Source organism: Oryza brachyantha, chromosome 1, assembly GCF_000231095.2.
Source record: "Oryza brachyantha chromosome 1, ObraRS2, whole genome shotgun sequence".
Classification (NCBI taxonomy): domain Eukaryota; kingdom Viridiplantae; phylum Streptophyta; class Magnoliopsida; order Poales; family Poaceae; genus Oryza; species Oryza brachyantha.
Window position 1 is genome coordinate 18,065,519 of NC_023163.2, and position 20,474 is coordinate 18,085,992.

Here is a 20,474-nt window from a genome sequence, read left to right on the forward strand (position 1 = left end):
CCGAATCAACTGGAACCAGATATAATCATAGGGTTGATTGTTTGAATTTTTCAGGAAAAAAGTCATGATAAAAAAAATAATTTATGAATAAAACTTTTATATACGTATTCTTGGCTATATAAAAGACAAGGTTAAAAAATAAAATATGATAAAAAACCTCAAAACAAATTCTAAATTTAAAATTTAATTTATAAGCGCGAGCGAAACGGAAAAAAAGGTGACGTTCCGCAGGTTTGTTCGTCTTCTTTTGTTGCATGATCCATCTTGTCGATCGTGATTGCTGGGCCGTGGCTACGTACGCATCACCACTGCAACTTAAGGCCATGTTTAGTTCCTAAATTTTGTTTTAAAAATATCACATCGAATCTTTTTATATCTAATAAAGTATTAAATATATATGAACATTAAAACTAATTACATAGTTATGGAGAAAATTGCGAGACGAATCTTTTGACCCTAATTAGGACGTGATTAGCCATAAGTGCTACAATAACCAACATGTGCTAATGATGGATTAATTAGACTCTAAAGTTTGTTTTGTAATTAGACTATGTTTAATACTTCAAATATGTGTCAAAAACTTGATGTGATGTTTTTACAAAAGTTCTTTGCAATCTAAATAAGGCCTTAAAACGCACGAGATATGTGAAAAAGGATTACCTTTTTAAAAAGGAAAATTGCACTATTGATTTAAATTTGTCTTTGTTTTTTGTTCTCATTTTTTCACAAAAGTCTCCGTGATGCGGGTAATCTTCGAAACATTTTCAGCGTTCAACTCTAAAAAGAGAGCATTTGCAAATATGCTATTTTTTTTTATTTTGCAATGATACTCCTTGAACGAATTAGAGTGTTATTACCTCCGATTTGTAATTCTTCTCTATTTAAACAACGGCACGGTCTTCTAAGTCTATTAAAATATATAAAAATAAATAAATGTTTACTTATATTAAAATGATATTTATGACTCATTTACATATTTTAACTATAAATGGCCATATGGCCCACCCGGCCTAGCACGCTCTAGGCATGACCGGGCTAGTGCCAAATTCTGTCGGGTCGGCACGACCCAATTAACACATCGGGTCATGCCAGGCTGCACCTTACGCGTAGGCACGACCCGATAACATTCGGGTCTAGTCGAGCTGACCCAAAGGCATGATGACCCATTATGCTTATTCAGTAAAAAATGTCTATATTTCCTCCCTCATCTTTTTGGGCTGCGTGAATAAGTCCATTTTTCATCCCTCTTCTTTGTGCAGTAGCTTATATGGCTAAAATAAGTCTATTTTGCAAACCTCTCTTTTTGAGCTAAGCCTTATATGACTAAATTAAGTCTATTTTAGATTCTTTAATAATTTTTTCATTCTACTAATTGAACCGGGCCATGCCGGGCCGACCCATTGTACCAAGGCATCAGCCTAGGCATGGCTCAATAGTTGGGCCAGGTCGGCACTGGCCCGATCCCCATCGTGTCGTGCTTGGGCTGGGCTGTTCCTCCACGCTGCTCCCTCCTTCCTCCGGCGAGCAGGCCCGCCTGTGTCGTCCCCTTCGACGAACAAGCCCACTAGCGTCGCCCTCTTCCTTTGGCGAGGAGCAGCGTCGACTTCCGCCCTCTCCTCCTCTGACCAACGCCTCCCGGTTGGCCAATTCATCTGCATCGCTTCTCCTTTCGGTAAGCAACCCCACCAGCACCCCTTCCCGTTCCCCGACAAGCCACACGCATTCTGATCCACCTGTGAGTAACATCGCTCGCTTCGTCCCTATTGATGCGTGTTTCACTGCTAGATCAACCATGGATTTTTTTTTCTTACTTACCGTTGAGAATCGAGTTGCCTTTTTTTATTGATTGTAGTCAAAACATGTTAGTATAGTTTCAAATTATAAAGAGAATGATAGATTTTATATTAGATCCATGAGTAACAAATTGCCTCTATGGCTGGTGTCATCACACACCGCCTCACTGCCTCTTTATTTGCTTTCTAAGCACTGCCTCTCTATTTGCATGTTTCTCAGTGACGGCCTACTCAGATCATTTTCATGCGAGACTGATAACAAATACCATAGTCTTTTTAATTTTCTTATATAATGTTAGTGATGAAAATGGACAGAAACAATATTGTTTTTATGTTATTTTTACGAAAATGGTTGAAACTTTTCTATGCTTATGATTTGACTATGTAGTTTTGACTTCGATATAACTGTAACAAATATCAAAAAACTAAATTTTGGAAATAAAATTGACCAAAAGGAAACACCACACAGATGACAAACTTGGAGTATACCTGGAGGTAACACCATTTAGGCCTAATCAACCACGAACCTGCGGTATACCTGAAGGTAACACGGCACAAATTGACAAAACTGTGTTCTTAATTCCCAATTACCCCCTTAAAAACTCGTTGACCGAACCGAACGTGATTAGCGACAGCGTTACAGGCTTACAGCACACCAACCTCCCTCCCATCCCACGCGGTAACGACGAACCCTAGCCGTCCATCTCATCCGCGGAACGAAACGGACGGCCACGATCAAACCATAGTTTTCCCCAATCTACTCAACACGTTCGTCCCCTTCGCCCCGAAGCATCCTCCTCGTCGGCCTTCGCTGTCTCGGAGTCATGAGCCCAGAAAAAAAAAGAGAGAAAAAAATTTGGTGGAAATTAAGAAAGAAAACCCCGTAAATTACCAAACACGCAGCAGCCACCGACCGACCGCCACCGATCCCCTCCACTGCTCCTAGATCTCGCCGGCGCGGGCAGGGGGCACAGGCGGCGGCGGCGGCGGAGGAGGAGGAGGAGGAGGAGATGGCGCTGAACATGAAGACGCTGACGCAGGCGCTGGCGAAGGCGTCGGCGGTGATCGAGAAGACGGTGACGACGACGGTGCAGGAGGTGACCGGCCCGCGGCCGCTGCAGGACTTCGAGCTGCTCGACCAGGTCGGGTCGGGGGGCCCGGGGCTCGCGTGGCGGATCTACACGGCGCGGCCGCGGGAGGGGGCGCCGTCCACGCCCTACCCGGTCGTCTCCGTCTGGGTGCTGGACAAGCGGGCGCTCTCCGAGGCGCGCGCCCGGGCGGGCCTCTCCAAGGCGGCGGAGGACGCCTTCCTCGACCTCACCCGCGCCGACGCCGCCCGCCTCGTGCGCCTCCGCCACCCGGGCGTGCTCCACGTCGTCCAGGCGCTGGACGAGACCAAGGCCGCCATGGCCATGGCCACCGAGCCGCTGTTCGCGTCCGTCGCCAACGCCCTCGGCTGCCTCGACAACGTCGGCAAGGTGCCCAAGGAGCTCAAGGGCATGGTATGGAGCACGTCTCACTTTTTTTTTGTTAGGTTACCTTTGTGCCTAGATGCCTTGAATTGGGCCTTATCACTTCAGCAATTAGTAATTTCATGGTATGGTTACACGCAGCTACTGTCTCACTGTTGAGTTGGGACATTTAGGCTATTCTCGGTGCCACTTTCATTTCACAGTTTCCAAGTATGACACATCAGCGTTCTAGTTTTGTTCTGTGAAATGAAAGGACATCTCTCAGTGACCTCTTTCATTTTTCAGTTGTATTGAGATTTGCTTTTTTATTCCTATATTGCAGGAAATGGGGCTACTGGAGATTAAACATGGTTTGCTGCAAGTCTCAGAGACACTAGACTTTCTTCATAACAATGCCCATCTTGCCCATCGAGCTATATCACCTGAGGTTGCGATGCAGCATATTTCTTCAACTGATAGTTTCTGCATGGATGTTTCCTGTTATGGATGTGCTCTGTCATAAATATGTTAGAATCATTGTTTGTTTTACCGGCTTTACTTTAGTTAGTTTCTCAAGTTTTGTAGTACAACAATATAACAGTGTGCTTTGCTTGGAGTTGTCTTTTATGAATGCTTAGCCAAAGTCATTCACATCGTGCTGTGATCTAGACTAGCTGCTCGATTATATCTTGCTATTTATTGTGCAGTTAACTATGCATGGAATGAGTTAAAAAGAATCTGGTTCATGAACTGGTGCTGTAGGAACACATAATCCAACACTGCCCACCAATGATCCTGCAAATGCTAGTTATATTTTTGAACCTGTGATTTCTCTGCTCTTGCATGAAATACTTATATATTTAGCCTATTTGGTCTTTGTCTGTTGCAGTGTAACAGATTGATTTCTTTTACAGACGGTCTTTATAACTTCAAGTGGATCTTGGAAGCTTGGTGGGTTTGGCTTTGCTCTTTCTGTTGACCAAGCCACAGGCAGTTTGACATCAACACAGCAATTCCATTATTCGGTTAGTACGTAATTTATGCTTAGTTGTGCATTGTATGATAGCTCTGAATCTTTGTATTCTTTTACCATTTTGGATACACTAACTAATTGATATCTTCTCTTGTGGAGCAGTAGGATAAATACTCTACTTGAATTGATAAAGACTCTCTTAGCCGATTGTGCTCCATGATGAACACATCTTTCTTCTTGCCTCTAATTCCTCCTAGGACTGAACTCTTTTTGTTTAACTCATCAAACATTTATCGCTAGTTATATTTGAGTTATAGAATGGCACACACCATGCTGAGTTTGCTGACCACAGATTGTTCCTAGATTTGATAATGATACTCCACAATTAAGGCTTAACAGTGAACAAGTAAACACTATTTACAACTTATCATGTGATTTCCGCCGTAACAATGTAATTAGCTTTATGTTACCTGCTTTGTAAAACACATCACTGTATCATTTCTTCAATTTGAATCATAATCTATTGATCTGTTTGGTTCTTCTCAAGGATTATGATGTCGAGGATACAGCTTTACCTCTTCAACCATCTTTGAATTATACTGCGCCAGAATTGGTCCGAAGTGGAGATTCTAAAGCTGGCTTGGCTTGTGACATATTTAGTTTTGGATGTCTGGCTTACCACCTGGTTGCGCGTAGGCCACTTCTGGACTGCCATAACAATGTGAAAATGGTATGCCTGAATCTGGATTTTGACACTTACCTATTGTGAACGCTGTTCTTTTTCAACTTCAATTGCCTGAACTCTGAACTGCTGCTGGTACATGTATGGAGTTTCCCCTTTGATATCCAAACAAACCATCCGTTAAGGACTTAAAGTTGTATTTATTGCACTGTTAGCATTTTTTAAAGATGTGTTGATGTCTCATTTTGTTTTGCAGTACATGAATTCCTTGACGTATTTAACAAGTGAAGCCTTTTCTAATATCCCTGCTGACTTAGTGGTGGATTTGCAAAGGATGCTATCAGTAGATGTAGCATCACGACCTAGTGCTATGGCCTTCACAGGTAAGTATCACCTATTCTCTTCCTTATATTGGGCAAAAGATCTTTAGAAAGGATTTTTTGGTTGATCCATCTGATTGGAGATCACCAGGGGTGCCTGTACTTACATGTTCTTTTGAAATTTTACCCTTTTTGTCTGATAGGCTCTTCTTTCTTCCGGAATGATACGCGGTTGCGTGCTCTTCGTTTCCTTGACCATTTGCTTGTATGTGTCTATAACTCCACTTTCTTTTCAGAGATAAGTTAGTTGCTTGTTTCATTTATATGCAGATAGCTTGCTTTTTTGTGTCTGAGGATTTGATTTAACTGTCTTAAGCTTCAATTCTACATGGGATGACAGAACTAGGAGTACTATCTGCTGTTTGTCTGAAGAGACAACAGAATAATTTGGTACCTAGAAATGGTTCTAATCTTAATGCAATATCATCTTCAGGAGAGAGACAATATGCAGAAGACAGAGTTTCTGAAGGCTTTATCAGATATGTGGAAGGACTTCGATTCCCGAGTTCTTCGGTATAAAGTATGCACAATCCATTCTCTCCACTTCCCTTTTCAAGTGTGGTCTCATCAAACTATGCTACATTTTCTTGGTTTGTGTGCTGCTTCTTAGAAGATATTAGAACCTGCTACTTATTTGATTATTCCATGTTACTTATTCCCATTTGCCTGACAAATATTTTTGCATCAACTATACATGTGCATCTTAATTTGATGTCCATCTTATAATTTTCAATTGAATATAATGCCCACTTCTTGTGCTATCAAGATCTTATCAACTGTTCTAATTTTCATTTCTTTATTACATAGATTAATCAGTTTTTACATAGGAATCACTTCCTTTGTTGATCCTTCTAATAGCATTCTCATTTTCTTTGATTCAATTAATTTATTGAATGTGCACAACTGACTTATTTTTGCATATGTGTGCATGTTCCTTTCTATATCAAGGGAAAAAATGTTGATTGACAATGTTAATATATTGACTATCTGTAAGCTGACTCACAGTTTTCAACCAGGTTCTTCCACCTCTTTGTGCTGAGTTACGCAACATGGTCATGCAGCCAATGATTTTGCCCATGGTTCTAACAATAGCAGAATCTCAGGTCATATTCCTTGCTTTTTTACCAATACCTTTCTTAAATATTTTATGAATTTTGTTCTCTGTTCAATGAACTTTTCTCACTAATCATTAACTAATGGCATGATACCATGGTTCTGTAATACCACTTTGCATAATGTCAGCATCATATTTTCTTTTAATGTTTTTTGTCTGAACTTGTCTATGACTGGCTTAAGTCTAATTTTATGTGTCTATAATTCTTGCTGCAACAGAATCGTCCACAGTAGTACAGTGCGAAAACTGGAATGTTGTTTTCTTTATTATGCTTCAGTTCCTTCAGTCCATATAATTTTTAGCATGAAATACAGTTAAAACTATGTCATATGGTGATGTCTCTTTATGATGCAATCATGCAATTGCTATTTATTTTTCTGAAAAGCTGTTGTATGCTCTGTCAGGATAAAGGTGATTTTGAGCTTTCAACACTGCCTGCCCTTGTTCCGGTATTTACTTCGGCGTCAGGTGAAACACTCCTTTTGCTTGTGAAGCATGCGGATCTCATCATTAACAAGGTAACTATGGTTACTTTATAAATTACTGTACTGATTCCATCGTTTCTGTGTTTACTTTTTTTCTCTCTCTCTCTAGAGCAAATGCAATTATAATCTAAATTTACAAAGGTACCAGCAGAATAGCTTAATTACTGAAATTTTCCATGGTTGATGGCCTAAGTAAATTTGTTTACTGTGCTTCTCTTTGCAGGCTGCACAAGAGCATTTGATATCACATGTCCTTCCTATGCTGGTCCGGGCTTATGATGACACTGATCCCCGACTACAGGAAGAAGTACTGCGACGGACAGTGCCATTGTCTCGCCAGCTTGACGTGAAGGTTAGAGTAGAATATATTTTAAAATGAAGATCAACTATAAACTGTAGCTTCATTTTGTCCATCATGAGACATTTTCTTTTTCTCTAAAATGTATTGTTGGGTAAGGTCTCACTTGACAAATGAACTTCACAATGACACTTCCATTTACAGGTCCACGTGAACCTCATTTTTGTACTCATTCAGTGATTTCTTCTTGCAGCTACTGAAACAATCGGTGCTGCCACGTGTACATGGATTAGCCTTAAAGACTACAGTTGCTGCGGTATGCATAATATATGTTTTTGGTTTTATAATTTGGCTACTTTATATGTGAGTTCATATCATTTTAATACACTTTAAAACACACAAATAGCATGTATGATGAAACAAACAATTTTTATAAAATATAATTTAAAAGGAAAAACTCCTGTCTCATTTGTGCAAAAAATAAATAAACATAAGTATAGGAGCCATGAGATGCTGAGTGTATGGTTTTTATATGTAGCTACTCCATCCTATAGCTTGTTATTTTTCTTACCAATCTGAAACTGATTTTCTTCTTATTGATGACCATATTTATTGATCTTAGTATCTGATAAATTTGTTGCTGCTGACATTTTGGTTTCTGAATTAATGTTTAGCATTATATATTGATGATACTTTGTGATGTTGTACTGCATGGTTGGATAGTCTTAGTTTTAATTGATGTTGTAGATCAAAAGTGTTAAGATCTCAGATGATAGTGTTGCATCACTATATTGCTTTTATTCAATTCTTCTTTATTTAACTCCTACCTTATTATCAGGAGGCAGCCTTCTGTTCCTTTTATTGTTTCGTGTTTTTATATTTTGTCCTTCTGATCTTGATTTTAAATTGTCATCTGAAAATATAGGTGCGTGTAAATGCCTTGCGCTGTTTAGGGGATCTTGTTCCATCTCTGGATAAAGAAGGTATACTGGAGATCTTGCAGACTCTTCGGCGTTGTACAGCTGTTGACCATACTGCACCAACACTTATGTGCACCCTTGGAGTGGCTATTGCAATTTCTAAACAGGTTTGTTATTATAGTTTTTGTTACTATTTCTAAATCATGAGCAGTTGTTTTGTTATGCAATTGATTTACCTTCTAAAAGATACCTTAGTTTACTCATTTGCTAATGATCCAGTGTGGTGTTGAGTTTGCTGCGGAGTATGTGATTCCTCTTGTCTTCCCACTGCTCACAGCGCATCAACTGAATGTACAGCAATTTGCTAAGTATATACTATTTGTCAAGGATATCACAAGGTACCATTTTGTCCCATCATACTTGCAATGCACTAATCAATATACCAACTAAAACTAGTGCCTACTTCTCCAGCAAGATTGAAGAGAAGCGTGGTGTGACTGTTACAGATAATGGGAGTACAGAGGTAAAAGTATCGCCCTCATTGGCAAATGGGATTCATTCTGAACCATTGTCAGGAGGTGTAGGACAAACTGGACACATACAAGCTGCTAATGGTCCTGCATGGGACGAGGACTGGGTTCCTGCTAAGAAAGCCAACGCTCCATCACAATCTTCTGATTCCAATGCACGAATGAAGCAACCATCAGACCCTTTTGATTTCAGCACTAAAACAAAGCAACCTTCGGTACCTCCTTTCGATTTCAGTACTCAACAACCTAAACCACCATCTGCAATCTCGCAAGTGGCACCAGCTACATTTTCGCCTGCACAACCACTTCCATCACTGCAATCTCTTCCACCAAGTTCTGGACCTCAAACTTCTGGTTCATGTGTTCCTGTTGACATCGAGTGGCCGCCTAGAAAAAGTACGTCATCTGACTTTAATGGACCACTATCTGTTAGCAAGGAAAGTGAGGGTCTTGATGATATTGATCCTTTTGCCAACTGGCCTCCCAAAGCAAGCAGCGGTGCCAGCATTTCAGCTGCTGAGCACCCGTCAAGCACAAACCAAAGTATTTCTGGATTTAGTACAGGGAATATTGGTTTCAGTGGCAACAGCGGCTCTATGGGACAAATGAAAACCAACCAAGTGAGCTGGTCAGCAAAACCAAACACTACTAATTTAATGGGCATGAACTCAACAGGCAGTTACTTGGATCAGGGCAACTCGGTTCTTGGATTTGGAAATCCAATTGGAGGACTGAGTACAGGTTTCTCCAATCCAGTTAATTCTATTGGAGGGCAGGGCATCATGCAGTCAAAATCTGACTTTGGATCACTGCCACTCTCAACCAGCACTACACAGGGTCCACCTAGGCTCGCCCCTCCTCCATCTGCTTCTGTTGGAAGAGGGCGTGGTAGAAATCAAGGGCAATCGGCGCTTTCACGAGCATCACGGACTCCCCATTCCAATGTTTCACCAGAGCAGCCACCTATTCTAGATTTACTGTAGCAATTGAGGACCCTCTATCTTCCTTCTGCAAATGTTGAAGTTCTTCTATATGGTGAGCAAAATGCCTTTTTTTCCCGACCTGCTTGCGGCAGTAGTGTATTTACATGTCAGTTTTGCAACTGGATGGTCTCAGACAGTTGATAGCCCCCAAAAGAAGCTGCTTCAGAGCCTTCCAGAGGTTACAAAATGTTCTCTTTCTCAGGAAGCCTGCTTCTCTTGGTCCTATTTGGACAGGCCAAACAGGATAAGTTCTATTTGTGTATAATATATTTGTCCAAACTCTGCTGTATATTGTAGAGTTCATGAATACAGTCAACATGTTTGTTGGGATGTTTTGAATGCTCATAGGATGTGCCACCACTCCACCAGGTTTAATGGGCCTCGTGCAAATGGACCCAAGGTGATGTACTCAGATACTCCCTCCCTACAACGTGTAATTCCATTCATTTATTCTGTGAAGGCCCCCATGTTGTGTAGTCCAACAGTGCAGGCCCATCAACACAAGAGTAGCCGTTGTCGATAGAAACCCATGTCTGTTGTGAATTGTGATTAAAGATGTTGAGAGTGAACATGCATTTCCGAAAGACTACTCTTCTTGGTGCCTAAACTCTTTTTATCACGAAAATCAATTTTAGTCGTGTTTTGAGGGAGCTATTAAGAATACGAAGAAGCTGATAACCCCTCAATTCTGACCACTATTTTTTTCTAGATTATGTAGCTAGAGTCTTAGGTCCATTCTTACGGATACTCCCCTGTTTTACATTGTTAAGATTTTTTAGCTATGTCTAGATTTTTCTATTGATCAATGTATATTAGTTGTATATATGTTTATATTCATTATTATCGATATGAGTATATGGAATGTTCGAAAGTTTTATATTATGAAACGGGTGTAGTAATTGATATAGTAAATCATGCACTAACGAGTTAACTCGTTTTGTGTGTGGCAGGCTAACAGTTTCAACTTCACTTTAGCTAGAGATTTTGAAAGTAGCTGTATCTACCAAAAAGCTCCCCAAACAGCGTATATACCCATCTGCGCGCAGCCATCCATCCATTTGATGAACCAAAGCAAACATTTCGGCCACATCAGAACACACTATCCATCCATCCATCCAACCAGCGTGCTCCCCATCTCCATCATGGCATTCATGTCCTCCCCCATCCTTCCCATCATGGCGAGCTCAGCTCAGCTCAGCTCGATCGGTTAGCTAGCTAGCTGGTTGTGGGGAGGGCTCGAGATGGGCGCGCCGTTTGCTCCGCACGAGCCCGTGCGACCCCGGCCTCGAAACTGCAAGGCGAGAAGGGAGGGCGCGGGCGCATTGATTGATCATCGCATCGCATCTGGTTCTACGCTTGTGTGTAGTGTAGCCGGGGGAGGAGGAGGAGGAGGGCAAAGCTAGCCTGCACGAGGCTGCAAAGTGGATGGATGGATGATGGCGTGCCATGCATGTGATCACATTCATAGTGGTGGGGGGTCACTGATGGGAAGTAAAGGCAATGCGCACATATGTGGAAGTGTGGATATGCAGGAGTATTTGCTTGTGCGGTACAGTAAAACTAATCTTGAGTAAATGTGTGTGCTTTGGGTGAGCCAATGGTTTTCTACTCTATATAAACAGTGGTGTATATTTGTAACCACTTTATCGCCGGATAGATAAGATCTAAAAATTAAACTACGATAAAAAATGCCTCAAAATTAACCTTTAAAATTTAAATTTAGGGTAGATAGCATAAACATGAGCGAAAAGTTTGAGGCAATGTGGGTACGGTGCATACATGGTTTGTTGCCATATTTAACCCTAACAAATTTTAGCAGCAGTTCCAGACACTTAAACACTACCAAACTTGGATATGCTTTAAACTAAACACGTCCTAACGTTACCAAAATTTGCTAATATCAAAACGTGTAAAAGAATTCACACTGCCAACTTAGGTAGAGCTGATTTCTGCACAAAGACAAAAAAAAAAAATCAAACAAGCCCATAGTATTATGGCACAGGGTCTAGGTATATCCATTGGCAAAAAGATTGAGTGTGGGCACGCATATTTGTACTGCCTATCTCTCCGTGATCCTTGGCCCGGCCATGATTGGGCAGCGAAACAGTGGAGGTGGCTCATCAAGCCATCAGTGCTAGTATCTCGCATAGTCGCATGTCACGAGAAAGTTAGCACTCACTGCATTATTGAGTGATCGCACCGCCAGCCTTCTAGGACAACAATGCCTTCACATTTTTATTCTTCTTTTTTTTTATGAGAAGCAATGTGTATAAATACATGTATATATAATATATGCATGTACGCATATGTTGGTAGGTGGGTAAACGGTATGGAAACCCTTAACCGTATGGATACCATTTTCAAGAAACAATAAAAAGTTATTTTCTAACAATTCCTCTCACTAAAATGTAGTTTCTTTAAAATTTATATCAGCATCATATTAATTAAAACCAACACTAAATAGTCAAATTCATAATTATATACAGCTATCGGAAAATTTCAGAAAAATAATATTGAAATAGTGTCGTTTCTTACCATCTGTGCTTAAGAGGGGTCACCATGATTTGTCCAATACATAGACCTCATGCCAATCATACATGGGATCAGACGTCCGGGTACAGAAAAACACTGTGCATTCGGACTTCAACGGCTTAGCACTGTAGCATTGTCCAGTATACCCATCAGCCTAAGCTACTGCTTCCATCACCACACAATAATAGCCTAGCGGCGACAACTAGCCCGGCGTTGTTTGCTGTCCGAGTTAACTAAGGTCTTGTTTAGATGGCGAAATTTCTTAGGAAAATGTCATATCGAACGTTTGACTGAATGTCAAAAAGAGTTTTTGGACACGAATAAAAAAATAAATTTTACAGCTCGGTTGGAAACTGTGAGACGAATTTTTTTAGCCTAATTAAGCCATCATTAGCACATGTTGGTACTGTAGCACTTATAGCTAATCATAGACTAATTAGACTCAAAAGATTCGTCTCAAGATTTCTCTCATAGCTGTGCAATTAGTTTTTCATTTTATCTATGTTTAATGCTTCATTTAAATGTCCAAAAATTTGATGTAATGTTTTTGGGAGCTGAACAATGCCTAAGTCACATTCACTCGTCTTTTGTATGGATGTTTTTCAAACTGTTAAACAATATATTTTATTAAAAATTATATAAATAATTAATTTTAAAAATCATATCAATCCACTCTCTATTTTTTTATAACTAATAATTAATTAACCTATTACTATATTTTCTATGAAACTACTCAATCAACCAAACAATAGTGCCTATGTACTGAGTGACTGTTTGGATTCAGAGACTTTTTTTTAAGTCTCTTGTCACATTGGATGTTTGACATTAATTAGGAGTATTAAATATAGACTGATAATAAAACTAATTACATAAAGACTATTTTATTAGACAATTTTTAAGCCTAAGCCTAATTAAGACACAATTAGCAAATGTTTACTGTAGCATCACATTTGCTAATCATGGACTAATTAGAGTTAATAGATTCGTGCCGCGAAATAGTCTAAAGTATGAGATGAATTTTGTTAATAGTCTATATTTAATACTAATTAGTGTCAAAAAGGCCGGGACTAAAAAAAATCAGAGTAAAACAGACTAAGCCTCGAGTAGCTACCTACACGAGTACGAGTACTTGCCTGCGATCCATGACGATGAAAAATCTACCGATCCAATCCAACTCTACGACGAGACGTTGGAACTGTAGTGCTAGTACCAGTAGCTGCTGATCGATGCGATCGATTTTAGCCCGTCATCATTGATCATCCGGGAGCTAGGTCTGTGTGTGTGCTGCTGCACATGTGGTCCGGCCAATCGAATCGATCGATCGATCGATAGTACGTATGTACGTACGCAGTAGTACGTGACGGAGTAAATTGCAGTAGCAGCACGTACGTACCTAACCTGAGATGGCACCAAGGCCCTATAGATTTTAGACAAATTAAGGGCTGCCTCCCAATCTCATCTCATCTCACCTCATTGGTGATGGACGCCATGGACCACCCAGGCCATGTCAATGTGTCATGCACATCGCTTGATTTGATAGATCAACGTTCTGTATGCTTGTATTTATCTTTTCGTTTTTTTTATATCAGTGAAAAAAATTAAAATTTTAAACTTAACTTAAAGTTAATTTTATGGTTTTTTTATAATGGTGTGTTTTCAGTATTTTCTTCTAGATCCTAGAAACAACATATAAAAATTTATGCATAAATTATTTTTCGTTTATAACTATGTTATTTATTTTTTTCTACAAAAATCGAAAAGATGACCTCTCCATGTAAATATGCTACAGAATTGCATTGATTTGGTGCGTGGATGGAAGGATGCAGAGACGGATGGACACGGATTGATTAAATTCATTCATGGCAAATCTGATTCGAGGAAATTATGGCACCGGCGTGTGTAGAATTAACGCGCGTGTATACATGAGCCAGCAGTCGAGAGGAAGAAGCCCGAGGATGTGAGGAAATGGATAGGGAATCCGATGAGGAGGTGAGAGGGGGGCCCGGTCTGTCCAAATCTATTGGATGCTGCTGCTGCTCGCATGCATCGCTTCAGTTCATCGATTTCTCTAGCCAGTTCTCTCTCCCTCCCTCTCTCTCGCTTTTGGATTAGCTCCAGGGTGAGGAATATGGACAGTGCGTGTGGCTGTGGTTAGAGGTGTAAGTGGGCCGGCTCACGAACTCATTTATAAGTCAATTAAGTGGGTAATCCGATAAACTACCTGCTTAATTAGACTATAAATAAATTGATGGGCCGACCTCAGCTCACATGACGGTGTGTGACGTCGCACACCACCACCACCTCCACGGTGCGCTCGCCGTCAGCCGCGGCCGCACGCTGAGCTCAGATCACCCTAGTCGTCGTCCTCGTCGGCCGTCGTGCCGAGGCCAGATATATTGTATATGGTGGAGCAATGTCGTGGAGCAATGACAATTATATGATCCACAACAATATTTTAGCTACAATACTTTGAACCGTGTTTATCACTGGTTTAGGCCGTCTGTTTTGCATATCATAATATCATCAGTAACTACATAAGTTGCACCTACAGTAGTGACCACAGCTGGTCTGAATCTTGGTACGGTGATTGACCATGTCAAGTGTAACAGGTTTGTTGTTGATTGGACAATATATTCATATTACTATCTTTATCCTAAAATATACTCCAACCATTCTATAGTATAAACATTTCTAGGTTTTGAATCTTGAACCAAGATATAAATATTTATCATACTATTGACAATACTACATGACTCATAAATCACTTTCCATTTTAAATTATTTCCCTTTTATCTCCACATATCCTCCACTCGTATCCATTTAGGATATCATAGTCTTTTCTTCTCAATTATAATCTCTGTTAAATGATCTAGAAGTGTTTATATTTTGGAACAGAGAAAATAAATTATAAAAAAGCAAAATATATTTTAGGATGGATGTAATACCTTGTATTGATTATATATATATATATATATATATATATATATATATGATATTAGTTCAGTCTTTCGTAATATTTATAACAGTAGGGTTTACGTGGGTACACGCGTATATACGAGCACTTGTGTTTATTTTGTGGCTCCAAAAAAATTCTCTCAACGTGCGTTCTTTAGAAAGAGTGTGCATGTGTTGTGAGCGCCTGTACTGTGTTCTCGTAAAAGAAATTCTCTCATCTGCGAAGCATAAATAATCTAAATCAACGTGCTTTTGTGAGCAACGTCATTGGTGGAGCTGCGGACATGGAAGGGCTTTTACGCGAATTCGCACGCGCCATGGACCAACAAATCTATCGAAGCGTGTAATTTACTATTTCCATACATTTTCTTCTTGAGTGGCTGCTCTGTGGGTCCCACTTTAAGCAACATTTTTTTTCTTTTCACGACAGGTGACAAAGGTGATGAGAGATGTCGCTCTCCCAGATGTGGCTAGAGATGGCGACGTGTACGTAGCTAATGAGTTTTCGCACAGTCACACTCAACTCACACCCTATATCTGTACCTATTGAAACTAAATTTGTTGACTAAAATACCCACACACGCTGCAGGTACAAAATTCTCCTATACCCATATCCACATGGTTGACAGGTACCTGTTGGATACCCATACATGTTTCATGTATTATAATTGTGTACAGCAATAAGGTATATACTACAGTTAAATGCGTAGATTTTAGAAATTTAGGATTCAAAAACATATAAGGCTACGAGATAAAACCACTTAGCCACATGGTAAAATCAACGAACAAGAAATACAGCCACATTGCAAAATCAATAATTATAAGATGACAATTCAAATGGTTCAAAACTCAATAAGGCATTACCAAGCTCTAGGCAATAACAACACGGGTATTTTGAACCCATGGGTTAACGGGTTCGAGTATGAGGAGAATGTACTCACAACACCGTCTCCTAATAGAGTATAAACCCAACAAGTTTTGGGTAACGGGCCCGTTTGCGATCTCTAGATGTGGCCTACATGAGACTATGTTAGTTTTTGATATGTGCATGCATATGTACACCTATATCTTTTATATACTAAAATAGATTTAACAGGTCACACTCCCATGAATTATTTTAAATATTTTTAATAAATATTTTTATTTCTAGGTAATATATTTTTATCATCGGAACATTGTTGACCAGACCACCCTTTCTAACATGGCAAAAAGAGTTGTCACCAAGTTAGTCGGCATGGCAGGTCTGTTATACCACCATCACTGACATGGCAAAGACAATAATATCACACCAACTAATCTATGTGGCACGTTGTTTTGTCACGCCAGATGGGGTGGCGTTGCCAAAAGGTTCATATGGTAAAAATATTTACAACGAGTTTCAGTAATAAAATTATTTATTAAGAAAGATTAAAAAAAATACAGAGTTCATATTTGTAATCTTTAAAAGTCATTTGTAGATTTTTAAGCTATTATATAGTTTCATAAAAAAAATCATGTATCAAGCTTGTGGATATAATTTTTTGATTATATATAAATTTTGTTCATGTATAAATTTTTTGAATATAATTTTTCATGCGTATAGTTTGGGAATGTACTTTTTTCATGTGTAAAGTTGGTGAATATACATTTTTTTCTTAATTTTATTAGGAGAGTTTTTAAATTTTGAATAGTATTATTCGAATGGAAACTTCCAAAAATTGGGAAAAACTATTGAGTAAAAGGTATTGATATTAATTAGAAACTTGGATCTTTATTTAATGATTTTGTTACCATAAACTTTTTTAAAAGTAGTATATGGAGTTGTTGTTTATAATTGTATTGGTACATACGTTGGTCAGTCACATGGAGGCGAAGCATGCTAATTCTATCTGATGGCAGTGTGCATGCTGTTGAGCCCTCTTCAAGCAGAAATGTATTCGCTGGTCTGAGTGGAAACTAAATATTCGTATGATAGGCTGTGTTTTTCTAATAATGGAATATGAAAATTATCAAAAACTTCTTGATAGCTGCTTAATGATGCAATGATAAATTTAACTACTACGGAGTAAAATATTAAAAATCTACATTAAAAAGATGATGTAATAAACTTCTATATATGAATTTTTGTAAAGAAAATACTATACGACGCAAAAGTCGGGAAAATCTGATAATAATCTGTATAAATAAGAAATGGCATTGAGAAGGATTACCGTAAGCAAAAGACAGAGGGTGGGACCGCTGATGTGAGCTTTTAGGGGGACGAGTAGACATGGGCTTTACGTGGGCTTTTGTTCCCTTCCTCTGCAAAATGTTGGCATCCCCGGTTTGAGGCAGGCAATGTGGCTGTTGCCAACGTCACTCACCATCCAACGGTGACCCACCCACCTTCTGCTTTACTATGCCCTTTGATTTCGACTGAACCAATGGAATATTGCCGCTTATATTATTTAAATATGTTCTAAAATATACTAACTACTCCACGTATCTCCTCGTCTTGATTAATCATAATATTTTTTAATTTTAGTTAGTACTAGTATCCGCTTTCCCATCTCAACTAGATACGATCATTCCTCACTTTAATCTTAATCCTAAGATATATTTAAAAAAATAGGTAGTATGATACATTGTTTTATTTATTTTGTTTCTATTTATTATTTAATAGTATATCGACGATGCCAATACTTGTTTACGTGAATGTCACATAAGAGCTAATTGAATGGTTCCAAGAGTTTAGAGAACAAAACAGAATCAAAATTATAATTGAGATATCAAATATTGACTTCTCTCTTTTTAAAATTGTGTACAAATGTTATTCAATGAAAATGTGATAACAAAGCAAGTCTTTTTTTAATACATGATGCTATGTATTAGCAATAATAAAAGGAGGATACGCACGAGACCTAAAAGTGGATGAACGTGAAAAACAACGGTTTGGATGGTTTTCTCGATATAAGGTAATAGCTACTCCTATTTTGGTGAATTGTATTCCGTGGATTTGTGTTGTATACGTTGGATATCTTTCCCTTATATGCACCAAGCAATCTTATATAGGATTGGAGGAAGTATTACAAGATAGGATTCCTAGTTAGATGTCGTTTTGGTTTCCTTATTTTTAGATGTATTATTTGATTGAGATTCTATAACCTGCCTTGAAATACAAGACAACATATCATCAAAATTCTAATATATCTCATGTTTATTGGACTGGACGCACTCCTATCTATAGTTGGTTTTGTATTCCGTGGTTACCCATTATCCATATCCTCCACACTATCTAACCAGTCTTTTTGATTTTTCGAAAATAAACTATCCCTTATAGGCTCCGCATGGTTATATATATATGTTGTGTTGTTGTGTATTTATGTTTTAGTCTTTTGTTACATAAATTGTGACATGATATGAATTAAATTGTTTCGGCTTATAACGGAAAAAATATCAAGATGAGGAGAATATTTCTTGGGGCAGCCTTGAGAGTAGGAGCATGGTAGAAGGGAAAAGGACCTGGCATTCTGCTGTGTGACCACCTTCAATCAGATCTTGAGAAAGCCAACCAGAGCCAGCCAGGTGCTTGTGAGTTTGAGGCTACTCCAACTTGGGCACAAACCCCATTACATGGTAGTACATGTCAAGGGGAAGAGATCAAGGCAGTAGTTGCCATGAGCAAACCTTTAACTCTTGGTGGTTGGGAGGCTCATGTGAATGGATTGGTCTGGATGCATCTCTCCCTCCTTTTGTTTCTGCCTCAAAAACCACAGGGGAACAACCTAAGCAAAGCCATATGTTGCTCGCCATCATAGATCTGTGAAATGCTTGCTCTCTAGCTACCTGAAAAGGTTGCAATTGGGGTGTCCTTTCAATGAAAAGGCTGCAGACTTTTTCCCCTCCTCCCTGAACACAATAATACAATATAGTGCTCCCTCTGTTTTACAATGTAATACTTTTTAGACTTACCTAAATGTATATGGATGCTAATAAATCTAGACATATATATGAATTATATATATTTATCAATTGATGAATTTAGACAAGGCTAAAAAGTCTTACAATATGAAATAGAGGTAGTACAGTTTAGTGGCAACCATTGTCAAGAGCAAATAGATGCTGCAACAAGGGAGGTGTCAATGCAATGCAATGCAAGGATGGTTAGATTGGGTCAGGGAGATGTGAAGTAATGTAGCTGTCTGAAGCCTAATGCAGCATGCTGCATGCATGTATGGTTCTATCACCTATGCATAACAGTGCAGTACTTGCAAGGCTTCAGATCGAAGGGGAGGAGACAATAAAAGCACTATGAATTGGTTCATGGTACAATGAAAATTATGTACCTGGCCTCACCTAATGCTGTGTCATCTTATGCTTGTTATAATCCTTTTGTTCCTACTATGCTTTATTAGTTTCAGTTTTTACTCTGACGGCATTAAAGCTTGCATGCCTGCATCTCATAACACCACAAAGAATCTTAAAAAGAAAAGAAACAAGGCCTCAATAAAGAACAAAAATAAAGCATATAACACTGATCTCAACGTCTTTTTATGACCCTGGAGTTATTAAAAAGGACTTGACTTCACAAACAAAATGTCCGCAATTAAAGAGTTCAACATAATGTTTCCGCTTACACACAATCCAAGTAAATAAAAATTCCTTTTCTGAAGGTTTGTAATTAGCAAGAAAAGTTGCATAGTAAATACAGAATATTTCAGATGAATTAGTTCAATTCCCGCAAAAACTTCTGAAAAACTGACATCCAAAGGACACCTAAGGAGATAGCCTCATTCATATTCTTTTTTTAATATATATATATATAGAACTGACCTACATTGCTTGAGTCCTACTACAAACCAACCATATCCTAAGGCAAAGGACTCTGGACAAAAAAAAAGAAGAAAAATATTACTCATGCTGGCTTGGTCCATGAGGACAATATATAATTCCCAATCAATAACTACTGAATCCCGATCTAACATAGACCAATCACTCTTCCTGGACTAGGCAGTACTACTACTAGTCCTAAGCAAGATCTATCCAGTCTAATCTCCTTTTTATCCTCTCCTAACCTGCCAAGTTACCATTGCCACAAGAGCAGTACGGGTCAAACAATTTTAACTGCACATGCCAAGAATTAATTCGGCTTGTGTCAAGTGAGCCAATGGCGTCCAATTTACTGTTCCATTGGATGCTTTAACCCCCTCTCTCTCTCCTTGTTGGTCCTTTTGGCACATCTCTTCAGACCAAATCTAGACTAAGTTACTGGTACTTACTGCCATTAAAGGATAACTATAACAAATTCCTGTTTTGGGATCTTGAGACACATTGCAACATTTGACCCCATCTTCCCCCCCTAGCTTCATCTTCAGGCCCAACCATGTTATTTACTCATGTTTGAACATATATAATACATA

General features: G+C 39.0%; 1 protein-coding gene across 1 annotated transcript; it reads left to right on the forward strand.

The window, feature by feature from the left end:
- Positions 1-2,585: 2,585 nt before the first annotated feature.
- Positions 2,586-10,131, forward strand: LOC102710549 (SCY1-like protein 2). The gene is made up of 14 exons (XM_006646037.2): positions 2,586-3,295; positions 3,588-3,692; positions 4,159-4,269; positions 4,765-4,947; positions 5,156-5,282; positions 5,423-5,484; positions 5,713-5,799; positions 6,296-6,382; positions 6,798-6,911; positions 7,102-7,230; positions 7,430-7,492; positions 8,102-8,263; positions 8,376-8,494; positions 8,568-10,131. Exons 1-14 carry the CDS (start codon positions 2,804-2,806, stop codon positions 9,607-9,609), a joined length of 2,883 nt encoding a protein of 960 aa, XP_006646100.2. The 5' UTR covers positions 2,586-2,803; the 3' UTR covers positions 9,610-10,131.
- The last annotated feature ends 10,343 nt before the right edge of the window (positions 10,132-20,474 follow it).